A 27,227-nucleotide genomic window follows, 5' to 3' on the forward strand; every position below is an offset into this window, starting at 1 on the left:
CGATCCATTATACTCAAAAGTAGGGCTGCACAATTTGGAGAAAAAATCTAATTGCGATTTTTCTGGTTAAAATTGCAATTTTATAAAACAAATGAAAAAAAAAAAAAAAAAAAAATTATAAACAATACCAGGCTTGTTTTTCTTGTATGTAGAGCTGCACAATTTGGCCCGAAATTTTGTGCTAATATATTATTTTGACTAATTATTTTTATTATTATTATTATCATTATTGCTAAATAAAAATATTAAACCAAATAAGAAATATTACTGTTGTAATAACTTTCATTATTAAAGTATTTAGCATTAGTATTTAATTATAAATATAACTATAATAATTAGAAAATAATATTTAAAACTTGTATGACAAAATGTGGGGTTACCTGTTAACATGCAAGCAGTATGTCTATAAATCATTAGAAAGGTCTAAGGATTTATTATCAAATATTATATTATTATGATAAAAATCTGTCTCAATAATTTCTTTATTTTTGTCAGGAGGTATGCAAAATCAAAATGCAAAATCAAAAATGGAGTCCGTGTATTTAATATGAACACCGTGCCTCTTATGCATTCACTGTGGGGAAAAAACCCTGTACACTTATGTACGCTGGAGAAAAACATATTGATTATATGTTCCCCACAAAGTTCTTTAGAGAGAGAGGAATTATTTTTCCTATTTTTACCCTGAAAAGGATTGAGTGAGCTTTACTTGGTGCTAAACATGTCTGTTTCATACTGGACGCCGGAGGGCGCCCTTGAGCAGATACTCAAAATACTCCAAATATGTGCAATATAACAAACCCTGTTTAGGGGTCGTGTGTTGGGGGGCCCCCGAGATAACCCGGGTTGCGTCAACAGATGATGATCATGTATTGACGATAGCCAGAGATATTGTCAAAAGCATCAAATATTGGCAATATTAAGAGGATTTGCCATTTCCAATTAATGTAGGCCTGTTACATTCTTCTAGTCTATTATTATTACTAGGCTACTTTTATTATTAGATTAATATTATAATAAATTTGCCCCACAATAATTTCATAGTGCATCACCGCATAACTGACGTGCTGTGAGGATAATAAAAGATTAGGCTATTAGCTATCTTTGAAAATGTTTTAAACATGTTTTTAGGTCTATTATACAATGAACTATAGGCCTATAATTAAAATTATTAACAGTCTATAATTCCTAACACTGCAGTCATCATTGAAAATTAAGAGCAGTTTTACTTCAAGCACTGACTTTAAAAAAAAACAAGCTGTTTAACACGAAATTACTATTTTTTTCATTTGTTTCACTATAGGCTATGTATGGGCCACAAGAGAAATAATGGAATAAATTAAGACAGTTATATACCGTTATCAGTATATTATGTTGAAATTCATCTCTGAGAAAATGCTCTGTTAATGCAGCGCCAGACAGCTCCATCACTTTTTATACTGACCGAGGTAAAGCTTTCACCGGCATAACTGTTGCGCAAAGTCTGCACGTTGCTTCTTGTGTGATATCCATTGGCTCACCTTCTTGGTTTAAAACGGAAAATTAAAATCTGCCGTGTGAGCGGAGCTAAAGAGTGACGAGCACGCGCAGCTTTTGCGTAGCGATCTTCTGCAAGCTATCAATGGTCAGCTAAACAACTGTATTTAAACACACCATACACCATCTCATTATCCCTGGATAACTTTTGAATCACTATAATGAATATAGCATATAGTGAATGATGAATAATGAATTCACTACATTCGTGTTGTTTACATTATATGCACTTAGGCGCCTATTGCCAACAAAACAGACATTTGAAGCAGTACTCACCACCTGCAGTTCCGACTCATGACTGGGATCATTACAGCTGTGGCCGCTCCATCTTTCAGTTTCAAACGATCTGTAAATCCAGCGTAGAACTGGGCCTTGTTTATGAAACCATAAGCGCAATCCTGAGAGCACGAGCAGCCACGGAAAAACACGATATATTCTCCATTCATTTTAACCAATAAAAAAGTGATTGCAACTATCAGTTTCTATGGTTATTTTAATAACAAATATCGAGAGCGCATCAATGTAATGCGTGAGCACAAAACTCTAAGCTCCACTTAACTCTGGGTTCGGAAGCAACCAAACACACACTTCTCTGGTAACATTGTTGATTTCATGAAGTCCTGTGACCTGTGCAGCGCTGCCAACGACTTCCGTAAAGCCGAACGTGCGTTGATGGGCGTGCTCTTGCTCTCTAGCTCTGGTCAACGTTCCCCCCCTTTACTATATATTTAAATTAATTAATTCTTAACTTTGAAATCGGTGTGATAAACTTTATGCCTTTTACAAAGAAAGACTGGATTCAAAATACAACAAATCTCATAAATTACACTTGAAATACTGTTAAAATTGTAATTGTTATTGATTTACATGTGTAAGCTTTTTTTAAAATAAAAAAATATATATTTACAAGGTAGATAAACAAAATAGGTCAATGTAACCTTTCTTATTAAATTATTTATTATTGTATTTCGGTAGTGACAAATTTGGGGAGAGGGAAAATATTCCAAAAAATTCTGAAAATACAATATGAGAATTAACTGCACAATTATTAGAAATGTGTACCTTGGATATTATACAATTTGCATAAATACAAAATTTGTGGGAAAAGACACAATAGTATACAGGTGCTGGTCATATAATTAGAATATCATCAAAAAGTTGATTTATTTCACTAATTCCATTCAAAAAGTGAAACTTGTATATTATATTCATTCATTACACACAGACTGATATATTTCAAATGTTTATTTCTTTTCATTTTGATGATTATAACTGACAACTAAGGAAAATCCCAAATTCAGTATCTCAGAAAATTAGAATATTATGAAAAGGTTCAATATTGAAGACACCTGGTACCACACTCTAATCAGCTAATTAACTCAAAACACCTGCAAAGACCTTTAAATGGTCTCTCAGTCTAGTTTTGTAGGCTACACAATCATGGGGAAGACTGCTGACTTGACAGTTGTCCAAAAGACGACCATTGACACCTTGCACAAGGAGGGCAAGACACAAAAGGTCATTGCAAAAGAGTCTGGCTGTTCACAGAGGTCTGTGTCCAAGCACATTAATAGAGAGGCGAAGGGAAGGAAAAGATGTGGTAGAAAAAAGTGTACAAGCAATAGGGATAACCGCACCCTGGAGAGGATTGTGAAACAAAACCCATTCAAAAATGTGGGGGAGATTCACAAAGAGTGGACTGCAGCTGGAGTCAGTGCTTCAAGAACCACTACGCACAGACGTATGCAAGACATGGGTTTCAGTTGTCGCATTCCTTGTGTCAAGCCACTCTTGAACAACAGACAGCGTCAGAAGCGTCTCGCCTGGGCTAAAGACAAAAAGGACTGGACTGCTGCTGAGTGGTCCAAAGTTATTTTCTCTGATGAAAGTAAATGTTGCATTTCCTTTGGAAATCAGGGTCCCAGAGTCTGGAGGAAGAGAGGAGAGGCACACAGTCCACGTTGCTTGAGGTCCAGTGTAAAGTTTCCACAGTCAGTGATGGTTTGGGGTGCCATGTCATCTGCTGGTGTTGGTCCACTGTGTTTTCTGAGGTCCAAGGTCAACGCGGCTGTATACCAGGAAGTTTTAGAGCACTTCATGCTTCCTGCTGCTGACCAACTTTATGGAGATGCAGATTTCATTTTCCAACAGGACTTGGCACCTGCACACAGTGCCAAAGCTACCAGTACCTGGTTTATGGACCATGGTATCCCTGTTCTTAATTGGCCAGCAAACTCGCCTGACCTTAACCCCATAGAAAATCTATGGGGTATTGTGAAGAGGAAGATGCGATATACCAGACCCAACAATGCAGAAGAGCTGAAGGCTACTATCAGAGCAACCTGGGCTCTTATAACACCTGAGCAGTGCCACAGACTGATCGACTCCATGCCACGCCTCATTGCTGCAGTAATTCAGGCAAAAGGAGCCCCAACTAAGTATTGAGTGCTGTACATGCTCATACTTTTCATGTTCATACTTTTCAGTTGGCCAAGATTTCTAAAAATCCTTTCTTTGTATTGGTCTTAAGTAATATTCTAATTTTCTGAGATACTGAATTTGGGATTTTCCTTAGTTGTCAGTTATAATCATCAAAATTAAAAGAAATAAACATTTGAAATATATCAGTCTGTGTGTAATGAATGAATGCCCTCCTTGTGCAAGGTGTCAATGGTCGTCTTTTGGACAACTGTCAAGTCAGCAGTCTTCCCCATGATTGTGTAGCCTACAGAACTAGACTGAGAGACCATTTAAAGGCCTTTGCAGGTGTTTTGAGTTAATTAGCTGATTAGAGTGTGGCACCAGGTGTCTTCAATATTGAATCTTTTCACAATATTCTAATTTTCTGAGATACTGAATTTGGGATTTTCCTTAGTTGTCAGTTATAATCATCAAAATGAAAAGAAATAAACATTTGAAATATATCAGTCTGTGTGTAATGAATGATAATATACTCAACGACATGAATGAAGTGAGATTGTGTTTGCCGCTTGCCCACTAGATGGAGACATCTGAAACAGAAATTTCAATCCTGTTTCAGTCCTGTACATACAATGAATCAGCTGCATTCGTTAAATAAAGAACGCATGCATGAAAAATTAACGAATATATATATATATATATATATAAACATAAGTAAATTTAACAAATGGTTGAACCGAATCGAATCTGAAGATAGCATAATTATAGTGTTTTTATCAGTAGATTGTGAACATGAAGTAATGAATTAATTTTAAATTTAGAGTCTCATGACTGTAGAGATAAAACTAAAAGCATGTCGATACAGTCAATCACTTTATATAACATGACAATGATATAAGTTTATAGCCAATGACCTTTGAGGAAATTTAGGCCTATGGTCATTGGTTATCTCGTTATTGTAGTGTCCTATTATGTTATTATGTTAAAAAAGAAATATGCAGTTTTATGTAACAGTTGATCTAATTATTTATCAGTTAATAGTCGGAAAGAATTCTCTGATTAGATACGCAAGTTATATTTTAAGACCTAATGATTAGGGAGAACGAAAGATTCATTAATTAATTTATCAGCATTTCCTATACTATACTCGATTTGAGCTTGTCCTTTAGATCTAGATAAGTCTCTGTAAAGGACCTGTTCCACCACAAACCGCATTTGATCATGTGTGTAGAGGATCAATGAATATGAATACACTGGATGAATACACTTCCAGTCGGAAAGACAACACGTGAGAGAAACTGCAGCCGCTTAAAAGAAAGCTTCCGATTTGGGAAATACGACATTGAAAACAGCATTATTGCATTATTTTAGCATAATATAGATATAGGTCTGTATTAGGCCTATATAATTTTTTTTCTTCATATTGTCATCATTAAGATTATCAGTAGTTGAAAACATGATCTTAAGCACGAGTCAAAAGATCAGCCTTATCCAGAGTATTATTTTCCATGTTAAAAAATGTTTTAATTGGATATGATATTCGAATTGGAAACAAAACAACTTATGTAGTCTATTTATGTACTAGTATATCTTCAGTTCGGCATTTAGATAATGTAGCATTTATAATAGTAAGATAGCCTACATTAAACATTTATTCGATTTATTAGTTTTTAAATCAGAAAATAGCTTGAATCGAATAATTTGAACAGAGCGAAACAAGCAATACTGCAATAAAAACTTAACACAAGGCAAGCAAGCAATTCACACGCTTTCATTTTTGCATATGAGCGGCTTTAAATCGGGGGGGGGGGGGGGTAAAATCCGGACAGGTTGTTATAGCTACCCAATCCACAGGGGTCCCCCCACCCACCAGTAGACAACCTTATATATATAACACACAAAGTCTTGCATGTCCCAATAACTATTAAAACAGTGAGTATCATGAGCATTGCAGTTCAGGCTGACTGAGTGACTCTATCATCAGAATTTCGCCCGTGGCAAAAGCCTGTGATTGGGTCCGAATGAAAAGCCGTTCTCAACTTTAATATGTGCCTCATGAACGCGCACAGAAGAAGGCTGTAGGATTATCGAAGAGAAATATCGCTTATAATAACCTCGGGTTTTCTTATTGACACACGCGGGCGAGTGTGTATGCGTGTGTATGTGTGCGTGTGTGTGCGTGCGTATGCGTGCGTGTGTGCGTGCGTGTCTGTTTAAGCCTAACTTTTTAAAGGATGATATATCTTGGATATTTCCTGTTTCTTTTTTGTGGGCTCACGCGTGTCATGGCAAGTTACCCAATATGGTGGTAAGTTTATTACTTTTTTAACCTTTCTATGTGAAATACAATTAGATTGGTAGTCTAGAAAGGGTAAATGACAAGCTTTCAACTTGACAATGATTTGGGGATTGAAAATGTCCATGATGTCAGCTGTAACCGGTGTTGATATGATGATAGATGACGCGATATCTATCTATCTATCTATCTATCTATCTATCTATCTATCTATCTATCTATCTATCTATCTATCTATCTATCTGTCTGTCTGTCTGTCGTGCACCTGTTAATAGTTTGGAGTAGTAAGCTACCGTAAGTAAATTGCAGGATCAACTTTTATCAACATAGACCTATGATCTGTGTAACAACTCATGTTCAATTTGTTCGTTAAAATGTTCAATTGATTCATTAAAGGAGTTAGTATAATTAGTTTTCAACTAGTCTAAAAAGTTTTTTTTTTTTTTTTTTTTTTAATGTAAAAATTCTCTCGGTGATTTAGATATTGTATTATTGTCACTGATGGCTACATTTTATGACAGACTGGACGTCAAACTTCTTGAAGAGAGGACTTTAAAAGCGAGTTATCTTTAAATAAAACCGTGAGGAATTCACAGTTGTAACTACGTGAAATTGTAATCAATCAGTGTTGTTATATGTAGCTGTTCAAATTGTTTCTTTAATCAGAGATAAACGTTATCTGAATTCATTTAAATTCGGCCTATAGAATATTCAACACTGAATTTTAGTTTAGTAGTAGTTGTTAGTTTATTAACGTTATTTTATAGGCTATTGAACGCTTTGTTGTTGTAATTTAAATAAATAGTAAAATAAAATAGGCAATTGTAGCTGAGGTGGTTGGAAAATTACTGATTGTTAAGAATATACAGAATTGCATAATCATTTTTAGACTAGGCCTATATTTAAAAGAATAGAAGGTATTTGTCTTGAAATAACTTTATTTTTGTACAAAAATTTCACACAAATTCATAACTGAGAGAAACATTCAAGGTGTTCCACAGATTTCACTCACAAACCTAAAAGATCGTTGTTTCAGGGAGGCAAGACAATAAAGCAGAGTTTTCTCAGTGGTTGTAAAAGCTGTAATTGAGTAGGTCATTAGTCACAGTCCAGGCCAGTCTTTTTTGTTAATTGTTGTCTGTCTGACCATCTTGAGATTTTAAAAGCTGTGCTTTCCTTCTCATTCACAATGCCAATTCAGAGAACAGCATCCAGAAACTTCTGTTGCTTATTATGAGTAGCCAACCCTTGTGAAAAAGAAGTACACTTAATTGTATTGAATGTGCACTTGTAGTGTACTTAAACTTTAAAACCTTAAAGTATATATATTTTTTTTTAAAAACTGGACCTGCAAATAATATAATATTAATGGAATAAGGTCACTTAGGTGGACTTAAAGAGAGTTTCTTAACACAATTCACTTTTAAAAAGCGCACTTTGAAATAAAGTAAATTAAAAGTTTTACTTTAAAGGGCACCTATTATGCCCCTTTTTACAAAATGTCAAATATGTCTCTGACATCTCCAGAGTGTGTATGTGAAGTTTTGGCTCAAAATACCCCACAGGTAATTTTTTTTATAGCATGTTAAAATAGTTTTGGGGGGGGGGGTGAGCAAAATCAAGCCGTTTTTGTGTGTGTCCCTTTAATTGCAAATGAGCTGCTGATCCCTGGCCCCCTTTCAAGAAGAGGGCATATCTTCAAGAGCTAATGCAACAAACAAACAGGACAATCTCATGCACTGAAAATGATAGAAACTGTCAGTAATTGTGTTCAGTTTGAACCAGAGAATATATGCTGCATGGAGTTAGAACAGGTATAGTTTATTTACAGTTATAAATTATGTTGTCATCTTGCTTTTATCCACTATTAGTACAAGCCTGTTGTAGCGGACCCCATCCGAATGATGGCCAAAACTTTACTGATGAGTTTTATGAAGTTTATTGTACATCACACAAAAGATGATGCGTCTGTTTTCACTCTAGAAAATGATCGTAAAAGCTGAATAAAACACAGTACAAGAAGTGCGCATTAAAGGGTTATCCGTAAACTCTCTCTCCCTTGCATTAACATACACAGCAATCGAATTACACAAAAACACTCGTTACTAACAGTAAACAAATATATATACAGACCTTATTCTTTTTTTTCTATGGGGTTGCTAAATAAACTGGTAAACTTTATATCTGTAAAATAACTCAGATGAACTGTAATGAAGTGTGTACTCTTCCCTTCACTGTTGCCATAACCAGTATCACTCCGGAGACTATAAGCTGGATCACGAACAGTTGGTACTGATCTGTCCTTCAGTAACAACTTTTTAGCAAAACCTGTGTTTTGTATTGTCTCTTTGCATTGACCCTCGTTCACAAAGCAGTCTGGAGTGAAATGATTTGCGCAGACATAACGAATTTAGGTATATTTTGGGGCTATTACCTTCAAAAATTAACCCACTGCATCCTCAGTGGCTCAGATGTTGGGAGAAAATGAAGACTCCATTGTTCACTCTTACATCCAACAAAAGAACACCGGGATTGCTTACAAGACATTGTTGTCAGTAAAGCTGCTCAAGCGCGGAGAAAATGGCGGACAGTGTACAACTCGCTGAGGGCGGAAACTATGGTAATGCAGGACTGTCAGTCAGCGGCCGTGGGTGGGGCCTGAGCAGTGTGACGTCACACAAAATGGCATGTCTAATGAGACTGCTTTGGTTTAACCCTTTAAGACCTTTGCGTGTCTCTGTTTAAGAGCCAATATAAACTGAAAACATATAGGTAGCACAATAATTTTTTTTTTTTTTGCATACAAAATCAGAGACTTTACACATTCAGATCAAGCCTCCAACATGCTCCTGTTGCATTTCTTTCACCCTCTAATGAGTCTGAGTAAAATGCGTTTACAACAAAAACAGTGCGCAGCCGCTAACTGAATACAAATATGTACAGGGGTGCACATAACTTTTTTGGTCTGGTTCTCAAGGGAGCACTTGGAGATGTTGCTTTGTACTCACACTTTACGCGACACGCTTATCCTAAAAGCTGTCCTCATCACTTTCCTCCTGACTGCTCTCCTTACTATCTTCTTTTCTCTTGAACATGGTAGATGATGATAATGATTTTTTATTTTATTTTATTTTACTAACATTAATGACACAGACAACAGCAAAGGCTGCTGTCACTTTAAGAAGGAAAGCACAGACCGAATAACTGACACACATCCGGTTTCTTTCTCAACTGTTCACTTATGACATAACCGAGAGAGTACTTGTCGAGACATGTATTTTGACATCATTTTGTGTGTATGTGTCCGTTCAAGCGGAAGTAAACGCAAAAGAGTAATTAATTCGGTGCTCGAGCGCTGTCTGACTCTCTCTCTCTCTCTCTCTCTCTCTGCGTGCGCGCATTTCGGGGGTGTGAGGCTGTGCGCACAGATAACAGCTCGCGAGTCCCGATTTTCGCCTCTTCTTCCGCTTTTAAAATCATTTGAATACATTAATTGGCGAGACAAAACACATCCAAATAATAAACTTTCACTCTATGATGGTTAAATTTAGCAGTTAATAAGCGAATCACATGAGTGCCGAACCGTTGGACCTTATCCGTACAGATCACGGATTAACTGCGATCTGTTGCACACCTCATAATTAGGGAACACACTTATCATCATGATTGCTATCTTACCAGAGATGGAGAAAAATCCTACTCCAGTAAGTAAACATTTCCTCAAAAATGCTGGTACTCAAAAGCGCATCTATATCTATATCCCTAATATAACATAATCTATTGTGTTGATCACAAGATATTACTCACAGAATGATGTAACATATTTGGCTAAAAACATGTCACTCATCTTTCCGGGATGCAATGTGTATCCAATGTTTCCAGAACCATCCATGTTTGTTTTCCAACGTTAAATAACACAAAATAGGTATCATTTTAAAGCTTAGAAAGCTTTTTATTGCATCTAACCATTTTGATAAACTCCTAAAGAGTGCTGAGAAGTCCCTCTAAACCGGAGTGTACCGCCCGTGGGCGCCATCTAGCTGCGAAAAAATGAATAATCATATATATTTTTTTTAAAATTACTGCATTGATAAACATAAAATAGGTGTCATTTGAAAACTTAGAGTCTAAACTTTACAATGCATGTAGCCAATTCGATTACCTCCTAAGTACTGCCGAGTTATTTGTTGAAAAATAGAAAAAAAATGTTTTCATAATTTATTTAACTAAAAACAAATATGTAGATTTCATGAGGCATTTTCGCTCGTAACTTCATGAAACATGCACAGATCATATAAAATAGCAAATCATTATACAGCAGATTCTCACAATTAAAATGAGCCCAAAATCAGCATAATCCGTTGCACTGATCACGAGATATTCCTCGTGGAGGAACAGTTTTAAAAATGCTCATTAGGTGGCATAACAAAAAGGCTAACCTGGTTCCAAATGCTGTAACTTTTAATTACTTTATGCTATCACCACAAAATTTGATCCAGATGCAGCACACATGTAGGAGAGCTTCACCAAAAAATTAATTTTCTTCGATCTTATTTCCTTCCTGAGTTATTGCATGTCAAATTAAAAAAGATATGAAAACTTATAATAATTTTAAATTTTGTCTTTTATCAGCAGTTTATCAGCATGAAAATGTCCAAATGTAATGTAATTTATATTTTCTAAAAATGTAAAAAGCGTTCTATCAAACGATACCTACCTTTTGACTCTCCTTGCTTTTGGAGTTATGAATCTTTATTTTTGTGTATGTCAGAAAAAAAAAAGAAAAAAAACTTGGATTTTTATCATTATGGGGTGGTTGTTCACACACTGCCAACACACATTTATGTCCAAATACCATGTAAAAGTGAATTTTTCAAAATCGGTGCCCTTTAAAGAACATTTGAACTTATGTTTTAATAATCTTTTGTCATGTAAAGCTCTTTCTTATTATTTTAACTGATGTGTAGTTATCAAAAACATTATTTATTTGAAATTACATTTAAAGTTAAAAAGCATTAAAGCATATTTCAGTTTACCATGAATGCTTGTCCATTCAACTCTTTTACGCTTTAACCATATTTCAAAGACAATAGTAATAATGAAATAACATATAAAGGTGTACATATAAAGTTCTACTCCAGTGGGTCAAAACACTCATAAGTTAAATTAATTGCATTTAAATTAAAATTATAATACATTTTCATTTATTGTAAATAACATACAATTAGGTGTCAGAACAGTATGTTTAGCAATTTAAGTGTATTATTTCCATAATAAAACTGTTAAAAGTATGCAAAAGTGTACTTCTTTTTCACAAGGGAACTCGGGGTTCGCAATAGAAGTGCTACATTTACAATCAAGGTATAAAAATGTCTAATGATACAAGATACAAGAAGCTATAAAAACACTGAGGTGAAAAGCTATCTAACCATCAATATATGTCTGTCAAGCTGTACAGAATGTTCATTGCCTCTGGAGTCACATGTTTTTTCAGTTCCTGCCTCAACACCAGCTTCATAGTAAAATGTGAGAATTTAGAATTATCAGAAAAGTGTCTAGTTTGACCTATAGATCAGTGCTGTTTGTTTGTTTTAGTTATGAGAAGTTTTGCTGCCTCATTTTGCTTGACTGATATAAAGACTGCTTCTGACTGATTGTGCCCATTTAGAGAAAACTATCAGCTTCTGAAAATAAAGTCACCGAAGTCTGATCGATAAAATTTTTATGTAGACAGATTGCCCTTTAAGAAACAAGTGCAATAAGTAACAGGGTTTCAGTTTCCCGTAACAGAAGGGACATGCGTGAAAACATACTGACATTGCTGGGTAATTTAACTCAGCAGGGTGGCCTGCGGTTCTCCAGCAGAGAGAGTTATGTGATATGATAACCTGCTGCAGGAATGCTCATGTCCATGCAGGGGAGACCTTGAAAGTATTGGTTTTGTCATGGTGTATCTATACATATACCATCTGATAACATCTAACCCATAACCTAATGTTACATTTTGCACTGTATCACTGTGAAGGCCAATTTGAAGGAGGATTTTTGACTTGGCTCAAGTATAGAGACCAGGTTCATTGCTTCCTGCATCTCCTTATGAGATGGTGTTGCCTGACTGCACCCTAAACACCACCCCCCACACTCCACCTTAAAAGATAAATACCTGGAGGTGAAAGCTTGCCGCACATTCCTTCTCCCAAACACTTCTCTCTTGATGTCAAAGTCGGCTCTGTGGCCCCAGGGCCTACAAGTAAAGTGGTAATTCAGAGGTGCACTTGCTTGGGCTTGCTGAAATATGCATTAAAACCTAGACTGGATACACTTCAGATGAAAAGTGAGCAAATATATCTAAGACTCCAGAGCAAATGGAAATGTTCATTTCTGTCCTTTTGTCTTTTAATTATAGCTTTAAGAGATTTGGGGGAGGTAAAGATGATACTGTTCTGCCAGGATGGAGGGTGCATGTCAGTTGGTCATGCTTTTGTTTGGGATATCGCAAAAAATATGACAACTTGGCACAAGTACATAATTGTAAGAATGCTGTGAGTTCCACACAAATTAGGACAACCTTATAAATGCTTGTGTTCCATTCGATTGATGATTTCTACAGATCATTGTTTAAGAAATACCAGCTATCCAGTCTCAGTGCAGTAATACATTAACAATGAATCCGGTTTGCCCAGTGTGCCAAGATACTCCAATCTCTGTTGTGTTGGTTTTAGAGGCCCTGAGTTCTCTGTTCTTACTAAATGATGATCTCAATATCATGAGCTACAACAGATGACCGGGGCAGACACTCACCCAAGACAGCTGAGCATGAATGTCATTGAAACACCTGTTCACCTCACTCAGCAGTGGTGACGTCTCAAATTCATCAGCTTGTGGCAAAGTACTATACCAAAGTATGAGGTGGTGATTCTAGCCGTCAACAGAGCCTATTAATTATCACTTTAGTCTTGACTGCAGTATACCTGAGGACTGTCCACGCTTGATGGAACCCACAAACCATTTGCCAGCTTTTTTTTCTTTCTTTTTTTTTTTTTTTTTTTTAAAAAAAAAAGATAGTTCTAGCTGTAAATATGATTGGATGAACCACAACTGAAACTGCCAGTACATGCACACTTGTGACTTCATGTTGAATTCTATAATTTACCTGGCAACTGGAAACTGTTCCTAATACTGTTCCAAATACTGTTCCTAATTATCTAACATTACTTGCAGTCACTTTTCAGGCTTACCTGTGACGAAATGATTGGTAACAGCCTCTTCTTGCCTTTTCAGGTGAATATAACAAAACCTCTCAAGAATATGTCCAGGTCATAATAAAGAAATAAGTAATAACGAATCTCATTTAAAGCTCAAATGAAACTCATTTAAAGCTCAAATGATGTAAATCTCTTTTACTGTGATTACTGTGAAAAAATAATGATGTATTCATAATGATTTGTTGTACTGCATCATTTATGCTGATTCAAATGAAACATTGTGGATTACAATGTAGTATTTTTTACATTAACTCATGTTAAAAAATATAGTAATGAAAAGGTAATGAGAATCACTACTGAGTAAAATAATAATTACAAAAAAACTCAACAGTAGAATGCATTTAAAACAATAAGAATTAGGGGAAAGGGGTGTGGGGTGTGCTTAACTGTCACAAAAATAATGTCACGTTTGCATTGTAAAACAATGTGAAAAAATGTTAACATTCCTGAAATAGGGAATTTTTTTTTTTTTTTTTTTTTTTTTTTTTTTTGATTTTGGGGTTAAATGCAACCTGGGCATATTTCTGTGCAATTTATCGTATTGTTCTAGTCATTTGCAGTCATTTGCTGCTTATGGTAGCACCAGTGGCGGAGCCAGGTTATTTTCATAGGGGTGGCAAGGCAGGAACCAGTCTGGGGTGGCACAGAAATGTCAACATCATTTCAACATAAAAATTAATTGTTTTAGTCCCTACAACACAACTGAATACAATTAACTGTACCTGATTGTAATTGAGATAGTGGTGGAATATATTAAATAATAATGCATGAATTTGACCATATTTGTCTTATTCTTCACCTCCAGGCACACTAGTAGAAAAGAAGCTCACACTACAGCTAAAGTTCAACTTGTTCAGTCAGCTTGGTTCTGGTTCTCAAAACCCCCAATAGCTTGTTCTTCATCATTGCATCCTCATGGATGAACTACATGTTTTAAAGATTAGTCAGCCTTCATTGAATAATATATAAAGAATTAACTTTTTAAATTACAGTTTAAAATGACATAAATTTGTGCCTTATACTGTGATCTCACATAGACTTATATTTTGGTCTAGAGACATGTTCTTATATATTTACATTTACATTTATGCATTCAGCAGCACTTTTATTCAAAGCATCTTACATTGCATTCGAGGCGTACATTAGATCAATTCATTGATTACCTGAACCAATCTCAGCATTGTTAAAGCCATTGTAGATGGGTAAACGTCCCGTGCCATTGGTTTGAAAGGCTACTTGGCCCCTGAGGCGAAGGACTGACAAAGGCTAAGAAAAGGTCAAATTGTAATAGGAGTTACTTAGTGAACAAATCCTCATAGTTTCGCTACACCCTGCTAGATGAGGTTTAGATCTTCTCTCGAGCCAGTTTCATTCAAGTTCCTTCTTGTTTTGTGCTCTCTTAGTCTTTAAAGTAAAATTCAGATTAAGCTCCTCACTGAGAAAGATGTAAAAAGGCCTGACTCATAGTATAATAATGCCAGGGATCAACTTATACAAAGCATAACCTATTGAAGTCAGTTTAGACAAGAGCGGTCATAAAAATGACATCAAAGAGTATGTCATGCAGCAGAATAACAAGGAAGTTGTTAGCTGCCTAGCAATGACTAGTATGTGTGCTTCTTTCGTTCACATTTCTCGAGCATGATTGTACAAGTACTTTTTGTACTCTTTTACAAAGTTCCAATTAATGTTCTACAGTGACACACAGTGAAATTAGTGATTTGCTTTAGTTGATCTAAGTTACCATTCATTTCCTTTATAACCAGAGATCCATAACTTCCCCACAGAACAATGAAAAAGAGGAAGTGATGTGGAATGCAGCAGGTATAGGAACTGGTTGGTGGCACATCAGCTGATGAGGGAGTGTCATAGTCTTTGTCATTGAGAGAGCCCTTTAGGTCTAATCACTACCGGTCAGGGGTCATTGAGAGGCCCACTTGTTGTGATTAGTAATCAGCTCATAACACAGGTCAACACACACAGCTAATGGAGACTGCTTTCACCTTTCCAGACACTTTTTTTTTTTTTTTTTACTTTTCTCTTTCACTTCTCTTTCATTCAAGTCCAAAATGTTAAGTAAATATATATGTTAATATGTACACCTTGATGAATTTGGCTTCTGCTTACATATTTCTATGCATCTAGCAACCCTTTTAGCACAGCTTTTATAGGAAATCAGCATGCAATGTAACAGTTTGCAGTGACAACTTCAAATGCTTGGCTGATCATGCTGCGTTCATTTTCATTCATAGAGTTTGTACTCATTCACTTTCCACACTCACTATTGCGTTGTAATTTTTAGTTGTTTATCTAAAATATCATGCTATCCAGCAAGAACAAGGAGTGACTGCGTCCACCGAATACTTTTTCTATTATTCGTTATTTATCTTGAAGTCATTATCCATGCCTTTCTGAATAAGATATTTGCCTTCGGGCACATCCCTAATCATTAGAAACAATGTTGAATCTGACTTGTTTCTAAAGTGATTTTTTTAAATCTTATTTCTAAAATCATCAGAAGTGTTATAATGAGATGTGTCTTGTTTTTAACATGAGTTGTTAGCATATCAAATGCAGTACTTCAAGTAAAGTCTTGTTTTAATTTCATAGTTAGGATAGAGTTAGGATACAGATTATATGCTATATTTGAAATTGATGACATAACCTGGAAAAACAGTAGCAAAGGACCAATAGTACCGACAGCTGACAAACTTTCCACAACATTGCAATGGAAACTCTGAATTGTAAGTGAAAAGCATGTCAGCACATGTCACATCTGAGCCGTCTGTCATCAAAGAATGGTCGAGTTCAAACTATCCTCTGATGCTCAGCCAGACCAGTGCACACTGTGTCATTACAGGAAGCCACAGACCTATTTCACTTTTGGACAGTTTAAGAATGTCGGTGGCCCTTAATGACAAGGTACATGTCCCGCACTGTGAATCCTTAATCAGTATACTACTCCTGTCTCAGCTGGCTCTTTTATGTTTGTTTACCAGTTAGCAGCATGTTATGGCTTTATCTGAACCCCTCCCACAAAGCAAAAGATCTTCAATGCCTATAACAGGTCCAAACAACACAAGCAACAATAGTTCTTACTGCTAAAGTTTTGAACTGCTGTGGTACATATACAATGCCAAGTGTCAGAATGATCTCCTCCTTTTGGGACCTGGAGTCCATCCACACATGTTACACTTTGTTCCTATAATTGTTCTAATTACACTGTTTTGGCTATTTCATCCAACTTTGTAAATGATACACCCATTATAATGCTGTAAGCATGAGTAGTTAGTAAAGTGTTTGTGTTTTAAGCTAGTTTTAAATTGAATTCCATCTGAAATATGAGCCTCGGATGTTCTGGTTTGGATGAGGGAACAAGAAAATAAATGCTAGTCTATTTCAATCCCCGACAGACCTCTTAACTAGCTAAACCAGTGAGTAAACCATCTCCACCAGAGACATTCCTGCTAAACAGGTCCATCTGCTAGACCAGCAGCAAAACACCATAAAGAGGCTGACTAGCAGTTATGTTCTAATTTGGTCTTTTCAGTAGGGATGTATTATATTCACTCATTCAGCATTTTATCTCTGGCTACACATAGAGGCTGTTAGATTTGTTTCAGATCTGCACATTTTGCACAGTAATCAAGACAACATTCATATATTTTAGGTAGCAATTAAGTTTAGCAAAAGCAAGAGAAAGCAAGGGAAAAGACAGCTGCACTTTATTTTCTAGTACATGTAGTGCATTACCTAATATAGTACTGAGAGCTATAAGGTTAAGGTTAAGGAGAGGTTTGGGGTTGGAGTCAGGGTTAGTACAGGTTATTACACAGTTATTGTACTTACTAGAGTAAGTACAAAGTATGCACATACAGAAAAGGACTATAAAATTAAGTTCTGCCAAAAAAACAGTGACCAAAATCTGGTTTGTACAAGTCAATTGCTCACCTCCATGTTTTCCTTGGCAGGTCTTTGGCGGTGGGACACCAGTACACTTCTCTGGGTACCCAGCCCATCCTGTGCAGCTCAATTCCTGGTCTGGTGCCCAAACAGCTCCGCTTCTGCCGCAACTATGTGGAAATCATGCCTAGTATGGCAGAAGGGGTGAAAATTGGCATCCAAGAGTGTCAGCATCAGTTCCGTGGCCGCAGATGGAATTGCACTACTATCAATGATAACCTGGCCATCTTCGGACCAGTGCTGGATAAAGGTAGGCAGAGAATCAGTGGGAATTAATGGTGATTAGAGACAGTGAGAATAAGAAGATAGTCAGGAACAGAACAGGAATTGCCACTACAAGCGACCATACCCCAATATATACAGGAAGTTATCACTGTTTTGCAATGGTGTTTTGCACTGGTTTTTGCATTGGTTTGTGATATAGGTTTATTAATCAGTCTATCAATACTATGTAATATTAATTATAAAACAGATGGTTCCAAATACATACACTGCCTTTAAATGTTTTGGCTGATTCTTATAGATGTAAAAATCCCATATGTATTTAAATAAAAAGGCCATAGTTTCTACATTTTTAAGAACAGGAATGTGATCAGTCTTTATCCACCCCAAAATGAAAGCTACCTGAAAATCATATTTCACTCAGTGCTTCTTTGCATTCAGTGACAATGTAACATTATGGCTTCTCAATTACAACAAAAGTCCTTGTTTGCATACAGCTCTGATTACTGAGATTACTCTGTTGTTCTGTGCACATTATTTATTTGCTGTTGTCTAATCCCATTCTCAATGGGCATTAGTCAGGTGCACTGGACTATGACAGTTTGTACAGATGTAGTGATGCACGCGTCTAAAGTGGGTGGGACATGTTTTGTTTGTTTCTGTTGAAGGGAATCCCCACATTTCTCATTGTGTTTGTCCCAGGACAGTAAAAGTAAAGAATCTCACAGCAGCAACACACTGACGTTCCTAAAAGGCACTTCGTATCTCACAGTGTGTGTAACAGACATACTTCACCGTTCAAATGGATTACATTGCCAGCTTGTGTGTTTGTCTAAGATGAAGTTATGAATGTGTTGTTTTGGTCTTTAATCAGTTGGGATTCTTGTCTAAGGCACAAGTCTGTGCATAACACATAGTTTAGGGTTATGTAGATTTAAACAGCTTGAGGTGGCATTTTCTAGTCCTAGTCCTAATCAACTGTTTTACTAAGGTAAGCATTATTGCTATTGCTCATAAATTAAACATCTATAACTTAACAAGCTACTCATAAATATTGAGGTAAACTATAGTTTAAGCTAGGTGGTGTGTTGGGGGTTAATATTTCTTTTCTTTTTTTTTTAAATAAATAATTATGAAGTGAATTATTCATTTATTTTACATAATTTATTAGTCAAAAACATAGTGATGAATAGCCACATTTAAGTAAATATAATATTACTATTAAAATGATTATACCATAGTAATATTTCTCCTGGCTAAATAAAGGATAAATAAATAAAATAAAAAGAAGACACAAAGTCTCAGTAAAATGGATTGAACTTTTCTTCATTTTTCTTTTCTTTTTTTATCTGGTTTAAAAACAAAATGCTTCACTTAAACAAATCTGACTTCCAATAAGAAAAAGGGCATTTTGGGACAGTTTTTGGGTTTGATGTTATTACCGGTTTACTTGGCTTAAAGCTGTGTGTGAAATAAAATATTACAAAATAGTGATGTAATGTTTTGTCACACAACACCATTACACTTTGTAGAAGTAACTTGTGGAGTAGCTACTGGAAAAAAAAAATACTATTATTATTATTATTTTTTTTTTTTTTAAATGTTAAGCTACTGTACTGAAGAATATAGTTAGGTTTTCGATTCGTCAGTCACTAGATATTGCTCTGGCATGTCTAGATTTTGAAAGAGTAGAGATGTGTTCAATGATGCTGCTTTTATTTCCATCTCATTACAAAAATAGCACTGTCAGAACTGTTGTATCAGTTCACCTCTCACAGTGAAGAAACGAGGGCTCAGGTTACAAGGGGCCAGAGCCCATTGAGGGGCTGCAGGTGGGATGAATGCTGATAACCGGCTACAGTGCAAGACGGTGTCAGCCAAGCCAATTGCTTTTAATAAACTCTCGAGCAATTGTTACATTGATGGAGAGGGCTTGAGCCCAAGCAGGCCACTGATGATAGGAGTACTACTCAGGTCTTCTCCATTGTAGTGTTAATAGCCACTCCATATCCCCTGCAGTTTCCCCTCCTCCGGTCTAAATTAAAGGGGAGATTGGTCAGGGACAGGGGTGATGGAGGTTTAAACCAGGTCAGTCATCATGGTCCAGGGGTGGCTTTAGTAAATCATTTTGATTGGATTAAAGCTTCTGAAGCTCTTAATAATGTGAGAGGTCAAAGCGGCCGGATTAAGTGCTTTATTGGGGGTGGTTTAAGGGCTGCTTCGAAGCTCAGAAACTTTTCATAGAGTTTAAAGAAGAGCACCTCTCACTTTCGCTCCTTTGTGACTATCGCTGTCACTTTTGTAGAGGTAGTGCTATTGTGTGGTAGTGTTAATGTCTACAGTGCAGACGGATGTGTGTCGGTTTCCTCCTCTGTTTTGTCCTCGGCTAAATGGAGAGCTGATCTTTAATAGGTCTTCAGTGGCTTATTACTGACAATCACACAACTGCCTGAGATCTCCTCTGGTACTTTCAGCAGACATGGATGATGTTTCTTCAGCATTTGAAGTGATAGCAGAGAAATGTACTTTCTCCTATTCCAGCATTATATGAAGTGACAGTCTGGCCCCGTATGGCTATCAGAAAATGTTTGTGTAAGCATCCCAATCACTGGCTCAAATTATGACATGATTTAGGGTGGGATCTGTTTGCTTGTCCATTGGCAGATGGGGGGGAATGTTCTGGAAACCTGTCTAAAAAAAGTCATTTTTTCTAATTCCAATGGTGACACAGGAGCAAAAAGTGTTCACTTCTTCTTTAAAGGCCTTTATTTTGATACTTTTACTGATGTATACCATTTGACAGCTTTCTTTGGTTAATTAGTCACAAACTTATGCATGGAAAATCAGTCCATTTTGCCACCTAGCTTTGCTTGCTTTGTACCTCTCATAAATCTGTGTTGCCTACAGTATTGCATTGTTTTGCAAAAGTAAACTGCCTCTCCAATCTCAGCCTCATCTATCTATTTTACAGTGTTGCCTTAGGCTACGTCTGCATCAGCGCTCATTAATTTACATTAACCAAAGTGTCAAAACATGGCCCACTGGAATCTGTTCACGATGAAAGGAGAGTCAGCGCAGGTGTTCTAGAAGAGTTTGATGAACACACCTTTAGCAGATAATGTTGCCAGTCGCATGCGAGCTGTAATTGGACACCAGAATTAATTTGTTCTTACTGTCACTTGAGATTTCTGTTGTTACTGAAATCAGACAGCTAAACTAAAAAGCGCTGATTTATGTCCTGACTGATTACACACAAATAACTTTATGGCCTATAGTGGCCTATTACATACAAGTACCACTATATTGTTTTTGTGATATTTGTTAAAAAAAGCTTTTCTTTGCAATTTCCTCAGACATTTAACAAGCAATAAAATTGCATCTGGGTCTCAATGAAACCCTTTTCATTGGAATTCCTTAAGGGCCATCAGCATGTTGGCCACCACTACAAAGTGAAGTAAAAGAATTCCATCACCCTTAATGCTAACACCCTCATCTAAACCAACTTTGCATGAGGTCAGGCTACCCGGGTTATGACCTCTGCCCTCAGGAGGAGAAACTGTTACATTTTAGGATGTACTGAGAGCACCGTGGCTTTCATCAAATGCATGTTTAACTGTGCCGGGGGAGGTAAGCTCACCAGCATATCATTAACTCTGCCCAAGAAAGAAAGAATGGGGTGTGGCAAACAGAGTTGTTGGTGGGACCTTAGCCCCGCCTCCTGCTGGGCCCAACTCACCACACAATATCTGGGCGACCATAAGATTAAGCCAGAGAGAAAGCTTCTTTCACAATTCACACGCCCTTTAGATTGTTTTATTAAACCATTTCAATGGGGATTTCCCCGTCTACCGACAAGTGGGGTCCAGCCAATGCATAGTTCTCTGTTGCTATGACTTAACTTGGTCCCCACTAATCACTGGCAAGGGCAAATTTCATATAAAATATTGGGGGGCTTTTGTGCGTGTAATTCACCGTGACAGTGGCAGCACAATGGGGGATTCAGGAACCCAGCAGGTAACAGGGACCACTTGCCATGTGAGGGTCCAGCAAAGTTAGCCAGAAGGTGGGCAGCAGGGGCCAACTGTTGTCACAAATAATCAGTCTAATCACCTGCATTCTGTTCTCAGGTAAAGACTCCCTACCACTCTAAAGTGTCTCTATATCTCCTATTTATCCATTTTTGATCCATTCTTCCTCTGGATATTAATCTGCCCCCTCTTTCCCTCAATGTTGTCTCTCCTTTATTCCCCCGAACAGTCTGTCATTTCATTGTCAGCCAGCCGTATTTGACCCACATTTTATTGGCTTCCAGATCATAAAACATAGTCTCAGTTGGTTTTAAATTGTAACTGAATGACCCTTTTAGACCCGACTACTCGTACCCCCAGCCACTGTATGAGTATAAGTTTATAGGTTTATCAAGGAATACTCTGTTTTAAGTACATTTTACTCAAACAATATAGTACTGAATTAAGCCATGCTTTTAAAGTGTATGCTTTACTTAGAACATCCAAGTGACTTATACAGTAGCTATTGTGTAGACAGCATATATAAGTAATAGAAGTAATGCGGTTCCCATCCAAACACAAATACCTCAATACTTGGTACACAATACACAATAACGGTAACATTTGTTGGATTATTTTGAGTATGAATGTGTCATTTGAAGTAGAAATTGAAGATGTCACAAAACAGCAAGTTACTAAACCTAACAACCAAATCAACAATAAAATAGTGTAAATACAGCTGGAAAACAGTGAAAAACTCAACCTTATTAATTATTCATGCCCCAGTGCATGATGGGAACACCAGTATTAGAAAGTTGAGTAGGTTGTACTTAATTTTATAACACTGATATTTACGCTTTAATTTCTACAAGCTTAAATTAAGTACTAATATAGAATTTACTTTACTTTTTCTTTTTTTTTTTTTTTTTTAATCTTGCCTGAACTAACTTATTCAAGTAGAAATTACATTTGTTTTGTTTTTTTTGTTTTGTTTTTTCTGTAGTATTTACTTCACCACAGAATCATTTTTATCAGTGTAGTTTTTAATATTTTTGTAGTTAAGAACAAAGAAACATTGTTTGGATGGTCAATCAAAACATTCAAAGGCACCAAATTTCTTTGTCATTATAATTAGCATTAAGGAATTAGAAAGACTTGTGTCCAGTTTTGCAACATCATTATCTCTAGCCTTGATTACTCTAACCAGTTGAAACCTGCAACAAAGGAAGACTTGATTCACATCTCCACAGCCATTTCCTCTCTCCTGCAATGGCAAGACTGCACAAGACCACAGAGTATTTATCAAAATTACCAACCTCATTAGCTGTCTGTTGGAAAATGCTTTTAAGTTTGTATGGGGCCCTCATCAGCAAGATTCGTCACAAAATCCCCTGTTAGACAGAATGTTGGATCATCTTTGAGACTAAAATCAACCAAAAGCATTGTTCATTCTTCAAATTAATTCTGAAAGTAACACGCTGGGTCTTGTAACCTCAATTCGACAGTGAGTCTTATCTATGAGTAATACAGGTTTATTTTTCTACCTCAGAGTTGCTTAATTGAGTCTTTCTAATTATAGACTTGTCAGCCTTGTATTTACCTCATCTGAAAGGATATGCTTGGTCTTCCCTGACTCATGCCTCAGTAATGCCTCACCTTGTCCACAATGAGACCTGGGTGAACTGGCTTTACCTACAAATTTGACCACATGCTCATGAGATGTTTAATTGAATTGAGTATTTTTATGGGAACAACAATGTCAGGACAAATAATTTAATCTCCCAATTAACCATAACTTCTCTATAACATCCTGAGGTGTAAGACATGTAACATTGCTTATTTTCTCTGTACATTTCCATAGCCACCAGAGAATCAGCATTTGTCCATGCAATTGCCTCAGCGGGGGTAGCATTTGCTGTGACACGGGCTTGCTCCGAGGGCTCTGCCACCATCTGCGGCTGTGACACACGGAGGAAAGGACCGCCAGGCGAGGGCTGGAAGTGGGGTGGCTGCAGTGAGGATGTGGAGTTCGGCAGCATGGTATCACGAGAGTTTGCTGATGCTCGTGAGAATCGGCCAGACGCTCGCTCTGCTATGAATCGTCACAACAACGAAGCTGGACGTGTGGTGAGCACTTTTTTCCAGGCTATGCTGGCCTGGTACTAACAAAACCCTGCAGAAAAGACCAAAATGCTTTTCCACTTTGGTTCAGGTTAGTGTTCAGGTTAGTTTATTCTGCTTGTTGGTGGGTTAGTTTGTGCTCAGGTTAGTTTATGCTGCTTGCTGGTAAATAAGCATATCCTTTCTGAAAACAATTCTGTTCAAATAATTTAAGAATGCATGGTCAGGAAACCAAGGGACCAGCATCCAAAACGCTGTTTTTTTTTTTTTTTTCAGAAGGGTAAAACTGTAAATTGATCAGTATCAAATCAAGATCAATAATATGTTTTCCTTTGTTTCCCTAGTCAATCACTGACCACATGTATCTAAAATGCAAATGTCATGGACTTTCGGGCAGCTGTGAGGTGAAAACTTGCTGGTGGTCGCAGCCTGACTTTCGGGTGATAGGCGACTACATGAAGGATAAGTATGACAGCGCATCAGAAATGGTGGTGGAGAAACACCGGGAATCACGAGGCTGGGTCGAGACCTTACGGCCAAAATACACCTTCTTCAAGCCCCCTACTGAAACTGACCTTGTCTACTATGAAAGCTCACCTAACTTCTGTGAACCCAACCCAGAAACTGGTTCCTTTGGCACCCGTGACCGTATGTGTAACATGACATCACACGGTATCGATGGCTGTGACTTGCTTTGTTGTGGCCGAGGCCACAATACTCGAACTGAGAAACGCAAGGAGAAATGTCACTGCATTTTCCACTGGTGCTGCTACGTAAGTTGCCAGGAGTGTACACGAGTTTATGATGTCCACACCTGCAAGTGAGCACCTGCACCAAACTAAAACCAGATTAGACCAGATTATACATTTGGGGTTGTGAACACGCAAGAGCCTTTTGCTGAAACTTGTGGACCAAGTTGAAATGGTTTCACTAATAAGACATCACAAAAAGATACAGTGGACAGTAAAGTAATTCTAAAAGACCTTCAATAAGAATGCTGTTTAAACAGACAAAAAGATAAACCCCTAAAGGCTTTGTTTCCCACCTGGACCATTGTTAAGGACAAACACAGGCCTGTGGCTCAGCTTTAGAAGGGACTAATCATTTCCAGTTTGATATGGGAGGGGATAAGTGATGGATCTGACTACTAGAGACTCAGGCCCTGGGACCTTCACCAATTGTATCTCCAAGAAAAGAACAGAAAATCTTTGAAAGGGGAGGATTTGTCCACACGTGGCAGCAAACACAGATGGGAGAACTCTGTGACAATAAATGCAGCACAAACCAAATACCAGGGTTTGCCCACAAGTGCCTCTGAAATATGTTAATAGTTGCATTTTTAACAATAGCTTTACTACTAACACCATTAAAAAGCTATTTGTATCATTTTAATACAAAGTGCAGCAAACAACCAACTAACAAATTCCTTTACAACATATAATACACTTTACATTGTCTCTGTGTTTAAGACCAAACACTGAACTTATATTAGGTTGAGTTTATAGTAAGTTACTAACATTAGGTTATAAATGCACTTGTATCTGAGTGAATGTTCATACATTGTATATGTCATTGTTTTCTTGATATGATTTTAGAACTCATTGCACATATCAAGACCTCTTCTAGCTAATGTCGTTTAGGCTGCTTTCACACTTGTTTCGATTGCTTGGTCCAAACCAGAATTCACATGCTCCCCCTTTTTCCCTGACCTTGCTGGATTGTGTTAACACTGTATTTTTGGATAAGAACCATGGTATGTTTGCATCATCAATGCACCAGCTGTTTACCCCTGTTGTCAGGTAACAACTACGTAAAAGAAGGCTGCAAAATGGACAGCCAGGCTCAGTTTTGTACTTTGTTTTTTGAATCTTTGGTTTTGTTTCCAAAGCATCAACACAGAAAGGCACTTGCGTCTATCTGCAGTGAATCTATTGCAAAGGTTCCAAAGAGCATCTGCTTGCAGTGAGCCTGTATATATTCTTTATTTTAGATCAGTGGAGTGAGTAGACACAAATATAATTTAACCATATCATACCATTAATAGCGGCTCACTTCAGTGATTTAGGACGATTGTTCAGCCACCATATCAGAGTTCATATGAAAACACATCACAGAATACCTTTTTTTTCGGGTTCGCTTCATGAGTGTGCACCTAAGGTCGGAAAACAGCGTTCACATCATCCAAACAAACTGAACACTGACGACACACTAACCCGGGTGTGGACCAAAAGTGCTAGTATGAAAACACCCAATTTCCCCAAAAGATCAATAATCTATTAAAGGATTAGTTCACTTTCAAATGAAAATTACCCCAAGCTTTACTCACCCTCAAGCCATCCTAGGTCTATATAACTTTCTTCTTTCTGATGAACACAATCAGAGAAATATTAATAAATCTCCTGACGCGTTGGAGCTTTATAATGGCAGTGAGTGGGATCAACGAGTATGAGCTGAAGAAAGTGTTTCCATCCACATCCATCCATCATACACATATTCCACACAGCTCCAGGGGGTTAATAAAGGCCTTCTGAAGCGAAGTGATGCATTTGTGTAAAAAAAAAATCCATATTTAACAAGTTATGAAGTAAAATAGCTAGCTTCCGCACGACCGCCGTCCTTATTCAAGTTACGTGTAAACTGGCGTCACTTCAGCTAAGTTTTTTTCCGTAAGTTGAATACGGAATGCGTAGGACGTAGCCTAAGCGTTTTGAACTGCGAGAGTTTTACACTTTCTTCATAAGTAGAATATGGAAGGCAGTCTGGTGGAAGCTAGATATTTTACTTCATAACTTGTTAAATATGGATATTTTTTTACACAAATGCATCGCTTAGCTTCAGAAGGCCTTTATTAACCCCCCCAGAGCCATGTTTATGATGGATGGATGTGGATGGAGGCACTTTCTTCAGCTCATACTCGTTGATCCCGCTCATTGCCATTATAAAGCTCTGATGCATCAGGATAATTATTCATATTTCTCAGATTGTGTTCATCAGAAAGAAAAAAAGTCATATATACCTAGGATGGCTTGAGGGTGAGTAAAGCTTAAAGTAATTTTCATTTGAAAGTGAACTAATCCTTTAAAGCGAAAAAAAGAAGAAAAAAAAAACAGATGTCAGCTCTTCTATCTTGAAATGGAGCATGCTATTAATTTGCCTTATTGGTGTTTGACAGTATTATTGATTTTTCACAGAAAGAGAGGTTTATGACATTTCACAAGTAATTGTGTCTTTATTCACTAGCTGAAACACTACATGCAGGGTCCAAAATTAACACTCAAATATGCCATGTGTCAAATGGGAGCAAATAATTATTATTTTTATTATTTTCAAAATAAACTAATGCAAAACAGAGGATCATTTTGTCAGTCCACCCACCTTTGACAGGCGGTGAAAAGT

The 27,227-nt window shown here is 37.0% G+C and overlaps 1 protein-coding gene and 1 gene segment (V, D, J or C); both read left to right on the forward strand.

Moving 5' to 3' along the window:
* The window catches only part of LOC127504263 (immunoglobulin lambda constant 7-like), a gene marked incomplete at its 5' end in the record, with an annotated part of 338,360 nt that overhangs the window by 113,790 nt on the left and 197,343 nt on the right, over positions 1-27,227 (forward strand).
* On the forward strand, positions 6,045-26,138 carry wnt3a (wingless-type MMTV integration site family, member 3A). Its single transcript, XM_051878781.1, has 4 exons — positions 6,045-6,265; positions 17,490-17,731; positions 23,572-23,837; positions 24,176-26,138. Exons 1-4 carry the CDS (start codon positions 6,192-6,194, stop codon positions 24,653-24,655), a joined length of 1,062 nt encoding a protein of 353 aa, XP_051734741.1. The 5' UTR covers positions 6,045-6,191; the 3' UTR covers positions 24,656-26,138.

The sequence above is a fragment of the Ctenopharyngodon idella genome, chromosome 2 (genome assembly GCF_019924925.1).
Source record: "Ctenopharyngodon idella isolate HZGC_01 chromosome 2, HZGC01, whole genome shotgun sequence".
Classification (NCBI taxonomy): Eukaryota; Metazoa; Chordata; class Actinopteri; order Cypriniformes; family Xenocyprididae; genus Ctenopharyngodon; species Ctenopharyngodon idella.

What these genes read in the sequence shown, in the direction of transcription:
- wnt3a (XM_051878781.1), top strand. Translation starts at nt 6,192, where the DNA reads ATGATATATCTTGGATATTTCCTGTTTCTTTTTTGTGGGCTCACGCGT. An exon ending in CGGACCAGTGCTGGATAAAG is followed by an intron (nt 17,732 to 23,571) that starts GTAGGCAGAGAA and finishes ACATTTCCATAG; the next exon opens with CCACCAGAGAATCAGCATTT. An exon ending in ACAACGAAGCTGGACGTGTG is followed by an intron (nt 23,838 to 24,175) that starts GTGAGCACTTTT and finishes TTGTTTCCCTAG; the next exon opens with TCAATCACTGACCACATGTA.